Source organism: Trichomycterus rosablanca, chromosome 23 (genome assembly GCF_030014385.1).
Source record: "Trichomycterus rosablanca isolate fTriRos1 chromosome 23, fTriRos1.hap1, whole genome shotgun sequence".
In the NCBI taxonomy this organism is placed as follows: Eukaryota; Metazoa; Chordata; class Actinopteri; order Siluriformes; family Trichomycteridae; genus Trichomycterus; species Trichomycterus rosablanca.
In genome coordinates this window covers 3,072,111-3,083,323 of record NC_086010.1, presented here as the reverse complement: position 1 = coordinate 3,083,323, position 11,213 = coordinate 3,072,111, and the positions used below count along the sequence as shown (strand labels likewise).

General features: G+C 43.5%; 1 protein-coding gene across 2 annotated transcripts in view; it reads left to right on the top strand.

Annotated features, from left to right (window-relative positions):
* Positions 1–501: 501 nt before the first annotated feature.
* LOC134300975 (inactive phospholipase C-like protein 2) overlaps positions 502–11,213 on the top strand; it is a 48,653-nt gene continuing 37,941 nt past the window's right edge. The window contains exons 1-2 of one of the 2 annotated variants that reach the window (XM_062985470.1): positions 502–578; positions 2,308–2,825. In XM_062985470.1, coding sequence (XP_062841540.1) covers positions 2,589–2,825 — 237 coding nt within the window. In that variant the 5' untranslated portion in view covers positions 502–578; positions 2,308–2,588. Of the gene's footprint in view, positions 579–2,307; positions 2,826–3,974; positions 5,432–11,213 lie in introns of those variants that run through there. The other variant, XM_062985472.1, reaches the window with a different exon arrangement.

Below are 11,213 nucleotides of genomic sequence, written 5' to 3'. Positions count from 1 at the left end.
TGGATTTCTATTGAATAATATCAGTAAAATCAACATAGACAAACAGCAGACAGCTGCTCTGCCATGCACTAGAAACCACTGAAACATGGGTGACACTTGTAATCAGCATACCAACTTGAGGTAAACGTTTGTTAAAAATGTATTTTAAAAGTATTTTAAAGCTAAATTTCAATATTTAAGCACATTTATTGTAGTTTCTCCTGGATACTGACGATTCATAAAACCTCTCATTCTGATTGGTCAAGAAAATTCAGACGCCCAATCAGAATTGCATTAAGCCTTAAGAAGGCAGGACCACTATCACATACTTGCATACTACAAAGTATGTCAAAATAGTAGTACGCTACCAACCGCTGCTTAGACTCGAGTTCAACCCGCCTACTTGCGTACTAAATAGTATTATAAAATAGTACGCAATTTCTAGCAGGGTAGTATTTTGACACACAATCTATTTAGAGCGCTGTGCGATCAGCTTTAAGTTTACACTGAAGTTGACAGTATAAGGGCAACGTTGGCATGAAAACAACAAAAATAATAAATGGAAAGTGGAAAACGGCAAGTTTTACCATCTACAAAAGGTAAGTAACATGGGTGTTTGGGTAGAAATGCGTGTACACCTAATAATGTGCATTACTATTCAAAACTTTATGTTTAAGGTCGTAAAAAGTATAAAAGTCTGCTTAAATAAAAAGAAAATATCTTACTGAACTGACAGAAGCCAATAAATTAGCGTTTTGACTTGCATCAAAATGCAAAACTAATCCTAAATCAGTTACATTTTCGCAAGTGAAACTACGAGTAAGGACACGGTTGTGTCCCAAATCACACTGTTTTATCCTAGATAGTGTACTACACTACAAATGGCGTCGTCTCTATTTAAGCCTACTATGTAGGGCATATTGTGCGGCTTGGAACGCAGCCATTTAGGACGTAATTCTGGTTTTTTTAAGTTACAAAGCGTTTATTTGAATAGTTAAAGCTCAGAACTCGGAAAAGAAAACATTTCCCAAACAGGTTAAAGTTTAATGTCATGTTAGAGAAATTATTTATTGATATTTGTGCAGTAAGTTAGCTATGAAGCTAACTAACATAGCCAACTGTTCTCAGACTTAGTGGTTAGCTACATAGGCTAACTTAAACTGCGACTAGTTCATAAACTACAAATAATAAATAGTCATTAATTCAGACAACTTTATGAATATTAGTGTCGTGTGTTTTTTTAAAACTCACAGCCAGTTAAAATAGTGGTGAATATTTGATTTTTAAATAAATGCAGTTGGGGGGCTTTTAATAGTCAATAAAAACACAAACATACTCAATCCTAAATGTTTCCAAGCCAAAGTTGTAAGATAAGTGTATGAGCCCTTTGGAATTTAAATTTATCTGATTTATATTATATTAGACAAAACTAAGAGCAGTTGTAGCCTAGTGGTTAAGCTACTGGACTAGTAATCGAAAGGCCCTGTCACTGCCAGGTTGCCACTGTTGGACCCCTGAGCAAGGCCCTTAACGCTTAATTGCTTAGACAAGCAACTGTCACAGTACTGTAAGTCGCTTTGAATAAAGCGTCCGCTAAATGCTGAAAATGTAAATCACGCACAGGTATTACAAGGATTGACTCAAACCATCCAGGCCAGGTCAGAATTTATGGGGAAGTTGTAGCCTAGTGGTTAAGGTACTGGACTAGTAATCGAGAGGTCGCTGGTTCAAGCCCTATCACTGCCAGGTTGCCACCGTTGGGCCCTTGAGCAAGGCCCTTAAACCTCCATTCTTAGACTGTATACTGTCACAGTACTGTAAGTCGCTTTGGATTAAAGTGTCTGCTAAATGCTGAAAATGTAAATGTAAAACACTTTCTGTGCTATTATTAATAAATAGGGCGGCACGGTGGCTCAGTGGGTAGCACTGTCGCCTTACAGCAAGAAGGTCCTGGGTTCGATCCCCACGTCGGGCGGTCCGAGTCCTTTCTGTGTAGAGTTAGCATGTTCTCCCCGTGTCTGTGTGGTTTTCCTGCAGGAGCTCCGGTTTCCTCCCACAGTCCAAAGACGTGCAAGTGAGGTGAACTGGAGACACTAAATTGTCCATGACTGTGTTTGATATGAAATCTGAACTGATGAATCTTGTGTAAGCAGTAACTACCTGTCCTGTCCTCATAAGCATGAGGTAAAAAAAAATAAAATAAACATCCAACCATGCTGAGCTTGCTGATTGATAAAAGATGGTAAGACCAGCAAGACCAGTAAGGTTCTGTCCCTGATGATGGTGTTTTAATAGCTGATTTGGGCTGTTTGTGTTGCTGTAATTCAGCAGATGGCAGTATTAGTGAGGGAAGCCCATGTCCTGGATGTGATGCTGAACAATGAGGTTCACAGCAGCTCAGACAGCAGCAGCAGCAGAAGCGCTGACGGATCTGGAGCAGGAAACGTTCTAGTGCGTGGAGTCCAGATGCCGCTGCTGAAGAGGAACCATGTCGGACTGTTTACCCGCTTCGTTCGTGCCACCAGCCCCCGCGGTTTAACTCCGATCTCCGGCTGAACGGGTTCGAAAGCGGAACCGAAGGACGCATCCTGTGTGCCGGGGCTGAATTCATGCTCATGGCGGAGTTTATGGAGAGCTGCGCCGCCGTGCCGCCTCCCGACAGCGCCGAAAGCGCTCGACATGAAAGCGGGGCTGCACCGGAATCAGGACCGGGATCCGGACCGGCGTCGGTGTCGGTACTGAACGGGGACTGTGCGCTCTCGGTGGAACCGGCTCGATCAACGGAATCGGATTGTAACGCATCAGACACCAGACCTGGAATACCCCGCAGGACCAGCATCATCAAGGTACGCGCTGTTCATCACCATGCTCGCCAACCTCACCCTGATCCATATGATCAACATGTACAGCCTAAACATGCACATAGGGGTGTTTTCTATATGTCAGAAATCTTATACTTGACATTTTTTTTGATTAATGGTATTTAATTTCCTTCATTTTGTTTCCCTGACTGACATCAGTGAGCTAAAATGAATGTATAGTGTAAATACATTAGGACCCCTTCTATTGGCATATACTATTTTTTTTTTTTAGTATATAGAGGTTCCCACATCAGATCTAGTCCGTACACCTGACTTGACACTGCTTTTACACCAGACACCCTTCCTGTTGCAACCCCAACTTCTTTCCAGGCTTGGGACCGGCACTGAGAGCGCGCCGACAAGTGCACCTCCCAATGGCTAGGCTGTTTCGGCCACCCTTACTCAAACATTAGCCAATCGCGTACCGAGATTCGAACCCTGGACGCCCAGCTATAAGCAGTAGTGGGCCACCCGAGCACGTGGGGAGATGATTTTGGAATGATGGTTCACCTGGTGAGCCGAATCAGCATGATCAGACGACTGGGTTGAAGTATCCCCGAAATAGCAGGTAGTCATAGTGAGTACCCACTGACAGTGGTCCCAGATTGTTGGGTAGCCAAGACTCATTAAGACTCATTAAAGCTAGAGAACATGGGCTGTTGTCTGGTACGGACCAATGGAGGTGCCGCCATGGCTCAAATTGTAGATATTTTCAGTACTGGTGTGTGTGTGTGTGTAGTCTCAGACCAGTCAAAGTGCCCATGCTTACTGCATTATATTCTTAAAGGCACCTAAGAATGATGAACGCCTTTATGTGTACAGTACAATACTATTCTTTCTTCACATATCCCAGCTGTTTGGAAGCTGGGGTCAGAGCGCAGGGTCAGTCATTGTACGGCGCCCCTGTAGCCGAGAGGGTATCGGGCCTTGCTCAAGGGCCCAACAGTGGCTGCACAGCAGATCTGGATTTGAATCAACAATCTTCCCTACAATGTACACGCAGGCATAAGAGTGATGGGAGAAGGTTGACTGATCGATCGTCCAGTCGGGTGTCTCGTGGAGTCCATGTCTTGGCAGGTCAGAGCTGTTTTGACAGCTTAGAAGAAGAATAATATTTGTGGTTATGTAGGCTTGTGTTTGGTTTATATAAAATTGACACCCGGCCATTAATGTAGTGATATGATATGATCAGCCAATCACGTGGCAGCAGCACAGTGCAAAAAATCATAGTCACATGTCAAGAGCTTCAGGACACACTGACACCAAGGTTTTGAACCTCAAAAAGCGATTTATAACGACAGCGGTAAACGAAAAACATCTTAGAGCACAAAACGCGTCAAAGCTTGAGGCTGATAGTTTATGACAGCAGAAGGTCACGTCGGGTTCAACGTTAATGTCAGCCAGGAACGGTTATGGGCTATGAGGCTACACTACAGTGAGGCTCATCATCACTGGACAGAAAAATAGTGCCTGGACTGATAAATCCTGAGATGAAATTTTGAGTAAACAGCGTGTTCTTGTCTGACAGGAGTAGTCCTATAGTTCTGCTGTTGATCCTATACGTCAGGGATGTCCAAACTATGTCCATTTGCGAGCTGTTTTAGAAATCAAATTAGGGTTGTCCCGCTATTAAGCAGGACTGTTTGAACTCTGGGTGGCGCTATTTCATAAAACAAATCTAAAACGCTCCCCGTCTTCTTTCCCCCCAACTCAAAACATTAACGTCACACCTGCGTTAACGTTCCTCAGTTTTTGGATAAACACGGAGGCTCAGAAGAAATTAAGACTAGATGACCGAGCGAACGCAGAAGATTTCAGGAGCGCTGAGAATGAAAATGTATATTTTTTTACTGGGTTCAGAGGGAAGTGGGTATGTTTCATTTAAAGAATCATAATAATCATCCCATTAGGATTATAAACTGGTGAGTGAAATCAGATCATTAGTAAATCAAATCAAATAAAAAGGTTTTGTTAAATAAAAAGTAAAAAGTTTAATTGTTAGGAATTAAGTAGGTTTGTTATATTTTTATTAATTTTATTATAAACGAATCTGTGGCCCCGTGTTTGCATATTTTTTACTCCATATGTCCCCTAACAAGAAGAGTTTGGACACCCCCGCTATACTATTTTATACTATACTGTTATACTATGTCTTTTAGAACCTGAACTCCATATATTTACGGCCATATCATTTATATTACAATATAATTATTATATCTCTTAAGCTGAGATGTCAGCAGGTTTAAGAATCTGATCTGGAGTTTTTCGTACACAGTTTGTTTTACCTTGTCTTGGTTGTGCAACAAACTCGGACTGTTTGACGGAAATACAGTACGTCATGTTTCAAGAAAAAGATTTTCGTTTCACATTAAAAGCCCGATGTTGTCTGTGTGCGTGACTGTTGAGCTTAAAAAGGTGTCAAGTGGCGCTCAGGTGGTGCAGCTAGCCCACCGCCACTGAGATCTGGGTTCGGATGTCAGCGGTACTTTCAGCCAGGTGGGCGTCCGCACATACATGATCGGCTGTGTCTGAGGGGGAGCGGGGGGGCCGCTGCAACCCTGACCCGGATAAAGCCGCTGGAGGCGATGAAAGTAAGTAAATAAATGAATGAAAGATATCAGGTTAAGCAAGTCTTCTCTAAACTGGAAAGCCTACGACGGCCGTCCTATCACGACTTTTGGCTGTAATGTTTCGATTTCGTTCTTGAAATTGTACACTGTAAAATACACTATATTCAATTCAGTTCAATTTATTTATAAAGCACATTTAAAAGCCGAAGCTAACCAAAGTGCTGTACAGCAGGAAGCAACATTAAAAGAAAATACATATATATACTGTACATATATGTTAGGTTAATAAATATATAATATACAAAAATAAATAAATAAACAAAAATAAAACAGCTGGAGTAAAATAAACACCTGGAGATAAAAGGTAGGTTTTAAGACACATTTTAAAAGCATCAATTGAAGTCTGGGATTTAACACCAGGAGGTAATGAATTCCACAGACTGGGAGCAGCTATTGAGAAAGCACGGTCACCCTCGTGTTTCAAGCGAGACTGAGGTGCAAATAGTAAAGATTTGTTTGAAGATCATGTATATCATATATCATATATGGTCCAAAGTATTGGAACACCCATTCATATTTTTTTAATTCATGTTTTTTACCTATAAAAATTGCTAACAGGTGTAACAAACAGTTATATAGAGGAAAGTATATAAGTTTAGGGAGGGAAGACCCTTTCCTCTTGCAGCATGACTGTACCAGATTCAGATTCAGAAAACTTTTTCCATCCCCAAGGGGCAATTGAGGGCACACAGAGCAAAAAGCAAAAAAAAAAAAAAAATATTCATATTGAAATATGAATATAAAGTGACTAAGTAATTAAATACAAGATATAAAGTGACTGACTGTTAGGTATATATACACAGTAGTGCAAATTGCAATGAGGTATTACGAGGAAGTGTTTGAATGGAAAGGCCTTGAGTTTAGGAGCTGGACGGCTCTGGGTACAAAAGTCGCCCTTCTCCTTTGAGCCTTGCACGCCGGACAGCGAAGCCGGCGGCCTGAGGGCAGCCACTCAAACGCTAAGTATAGAGCGTGGGAGGGGTCTTGGGTAATCCGATGTGCAAGCCTGCGTGTTAAATGTTCGTACACTACAGACAGATTTCTGAGTGGCAGTCCAATGGTTTTCCCGCAGATTGTAATGTTCCTCTGTAGGCGGTTCCTATTCTGAAGGCTGGTTGAATGGAACCAGCAGGTGATAGAGAAGGTGGTGATACTCTCAATGAATGAGTAGTAGAATGTCTGCATGATGTTTTTACTCACGCCAAAGGAGTTGAGCTTCCTGAGGAGGTATTGTCTCTGATGACACTTCCTGAGAATCTCCTCCGTATTGGCTGAGAAGTTCAACTGACTGTCGAAGATGGTACCCAGATATTTATATTCCTCCACCAATTCAACAGGCATGCCATGGATTAAGGTGGTGACTGCAGAAACCATATGGAAATATGGTACATGACCCATATGAACAAGGCAAGCTCTGTAAAGTAAAAGAATGATCGCCAGTTACCGGAAGCGTTTGCTTGTAGATGTAAACAATCACTTGTTTAAGTCAAGAAACCACAAAACACAGTTTTTTTTACAGTTCGTATGAAGATCTGAAGAACTTGTTCACAGCCCTGTGATGCCAAGCTGCCTTCTGAACCGCCTGTATGAGCATTTTCATTCCTTTAAAGATGATCGATAAAGCTAGATTTTTTTTTTAGCAGCAGCATTAATTCTGCAGCCTTCATTGTTTGGTAATCGTGTTGTTAGATGATAGGAAGTGTTGTGCTTGTAAGGGGAATACCACCGTACCACTGATTCTCTAGAGGACGTTTAGCAAAATCCGCAAGCTAAATAATTCATCTCGGCGAGAAGACCAGCTGCTTATATTCACACCATCGTCTACTTACTTTACTTTACGATTCTACACAAAGTGCCAGAATCCCCCCGCTACCCCCCCACTACTCATACTTGCACCCATCATTAGCTGTGCTGGTCCACCTCGACCTCTTCCTAACTTACGGCCAGTCCCGCTGTGGGTGGAACCCCTTACATATTTATCCATAGGCCCATACTGGTCAATCAGCAGGACGTGTGTCTTCTCTATAGCTTTTTATAGTGTCTGTCTGAAAACCCAGTGATCTCCCTACACAGACGCATTTTACCTCATTCTACTCTCTAGGACTTTTAGTTCATTTTAATTCTGTGTGTGTATGATTTGTGTAAATCTTATTCATTTAAAGTATCCTCCAGACCACCCAAGAAGGATGGAGGACCCTGCTGAGTCTGGTTCCTCTCAAGGTTTCCTTGCCACTGTCGCCCTCGGCTTGCTCAACAGGGGTTTTTGTATCTGTCGGTCCTGGATTTTGTAAAGTTGCTTTGAGACAATGTCTATTGTTTGTTTGTTTATTAGGATTTTAACGTCATGTTTTACACTTTGGTTACATTCATAACAGGAACGGTGGTTACTCATTACACAAGGTTCATCAGTTCAAGTTTTTAATATCAAACACAGTCATGGACAATTTAGTGTCTCCAATTCACCTCACTTGCACGTCTTTGGACTGTGGTAGGAAACAGGAGCACCCGGAGGAAACCCACGCGGACACGGGGAGAACATGCAAACACCACACAGAAAGGACAATGTCTATTGTAAAAAGCGCTCTATAAATAAATTTGACTTGACTTGGCTCTCCCGAGAAGAGGGCGTGTCTAAATTCTTAGCTCCCACAAAATGCTCCTACTGAGGCGCCTTAATTCTGAGCGATGATCTGACTGAATGACGAGGGAGCGTCCGGCGCCTCCTCAGCGCTGAAGGCAATCCCAGCATTCAGTGCGGCACGACTTTTCTCAAGCAAAACTACAAACGTGGTGGACGAATAAATGTGGAGCAACCAACAGAGTTCTTTTTAAACGTAAATAAATTCTCATTGATGTTTAATTCGTATAAAGGTGTTCGGGCTCGTCAGGGACAGTTTAACTGTTTTTGGTACGTGGAGGGTTAGCGGGTTGTGCCGCCTCAGCCCATCGGTTCGAATGACCTGAAAACTGACTTGACGTAATCTGTGTGTAAGTAGAGCGTCTAAATAATCTGCCTTCTGAGTTCGATGTCTTATTAGAATCCTCTCCACTGAGGCAGCTGATCAGGTAGGTAGTAGGGAGCAGGGCAGGTCACTGGGTTTTCAGACAGACCCAGAGATAATTTATTAGGATTTTTGTGGACGTTGTATGTAGTTTTTATTAAATAAATGTAAATGCATATCGTAGCAGAAGTTGCTGTATTTTCTGTCTAGTCACAATTCTACTGAACTTGAGCAAGTTCCACCTAACACTGTAACGCCCCTCCATCAATCACACAAGCCTGAACGCGGTCCGAACAGCTCGCGTAGCTTCTCTAGTTCGAAACGCAAGATTTATTTTCTTTCTTCTGTGGCAAGAATCGACGCAGGAAGTGTTGCTTCACTTCCTCATGATGACAAACCCAGAGCGGCGGCGTGTGCTTGTTCTCTACACTTCGTTTACTGCGGCGTTGGGCAAGCTACGTTCACTGCTGGGGAGGCACGGTGGCTCACAGCAAGAAGGTCCTGGGTTCGATCCCCAGGTGGGAGCGGTCCGGGTCCTTTCTGTGTGGAGTTTGCATGTTCTCCCCGTGTCTGCGTGGGTTTCCTCTGGGTGCTCCGGTTTCCTCCCACAGTCCAAAGACGTGCAAGAGATGAATTGGAGACACTAAATTGTCCATGACTGTGTTTGATATTAAACTTGTGAACTGATGAACCTTGTGTAATGAGTAACGACCGTTCCTGTTATGAATGTAACCAAAGTGTAAAACATGACATCACAATCCTAATAAACAAACAAACAAACAAACAAACGTTCACTGCTGTGCAGAAATGTAGCTTAAGCTAACTTCATTGCGCTACTGACGTCACATGTTCGCTAATCACAGATCAGATAATTCGTCCGACGGAAAATTCGTTCACTATTACGTGGGCCGGTAAACGCTATAAAAAACACCGAGCGCGACTCTGACAGCAGCGCTGACACCCTGGAGACGAGAAGGAAGTGATGCGGCCGGGTTTAGTACGCTGCAGTTACGCTCGTCTGTGCTCTCGCTTCAGATACGCCGGGGTTTCCTGTGGAAAGTGTTTGTGTTAGCGGTCAAAATGTCATGTGAAGAGAAGCGCCAGCACACGAGCTCATGTGCTTTCTCCTCACTGTACTGTCAATTCCTGCTCAGCCATAATAAACCACCTCCTTGTTTCTACACTCACTGTCCATTTTATCAGCTCCACTTACCATATAGAAGGACTTTGTAGTTCTACAATTACTGACTGTAGTCCATCTGTTTCTCTGCATGCTTTGTTAGCCCTCTTTCATGCTGTTCTTCAATGGTTAGGACCCCACAGGACCACCACAGAGCAGGTATTATTTAGGTGGTGGATCATTCTTAGCACTGCAGTGACACTGACATGGTGGTGGTGTGTTAGTGTGTGTTGTGCTGGTATGAGTGGATCAGACACAGCAGCACTGTCCCTGCTGGACTGAGAATAGTCCACCAACCAAAAATATCCAGCCAACAGCGCCCCGTGGGTGACCTGATGAAGGTCTAGAAGATGACTGACTCAAACAGCAGCAATAGATGAGCGATCGTCTCTGACTTTACATCTACATGGTGGACCGACTAGGTAGGAGTGTCTAATAGAGTGGACAGTGAGTGGACACGGCGTTTAAAAACTCCAGCAGCGCTGCTGTGTCTGATCCACTCATACCAGCACAACACACACTAACACACCACCACCATGTCAGTGTCACTGCAGTGCTGAGAATGATCCACCACCTAAATAATACCTGCTCTGTGGTGGTCCTGTGGGGGTCCTGACCATTGAAGAACAGTAAAAGGAGGTTAAACACGTAAACACGAAATGAACGCCCCCTTGTGGAGGCTTTACGTCACATCTGTAAACCACAGTGGGACCAGATTGCCACTGTTTTTATTAATTATATAAGTATGTTTTGCCTTGTTTCATTTTCATGCATTGTTTGTGTTGCCTGGACAAAAATATCACAGACAAATTGTGGGTCGCTTGATAAACAATTTAAAAAACGCTGATTTAGACGACTTGCTTTCCTTTCTGCCGACGCTCGTCTGTTCTGCGTGTCCTACGCTGCACTCACAGCTGGATCTGGCAGCTGCGTATTACCAAATTGCAGCTTTAACTTTAATAATAATATTGGTGTCACGTTTTTTTCTGTTAATCCTCAGCGCCGCCGTGCAGCGGTGTTACCTAAACGAAGTACGTGACGGCGGGTCCGCTCAGCGGCGTGCCGAGTGAAACTGGGACTGGAACTGGGCTTCGGAAAGATCTATAGAGCTACGAGTGTCCCTGTGGGTCGATGGATTAACAGCTCTTAGTGAGGGACACTTTGCTTTATCGATGATACACTGCTGCTCGGGTCTGTTAAACACATTAGGGATGAAACATGGTGGTGGATCGATCTTCCAGAACATAGCTAATACAGATCTGATTATAGGTCTGATGTTGTGATGGTTGGGTGGTCTGTTAATTCTGGTCAGGGTCGTGGTGGGTCAGATTCTATTGGACAACACTGGGTGCAAGAAAGAAATATTGCAGGGCTTCAACCCCCCATCAGACTCCCCAACCCCAATCATTCTGGTTTGTATACCTGATTTACCAGTTTGACACTGGATACCCGTCCTAACACAACCCTCCTTATTTTTATCAAGGCTTGGGACGGGCAGCGAAAGTGCCACCTCCTAACGGCTTGGCTGTTTCGTCCCCCGATGTCCGTGCAGCTCAACCGG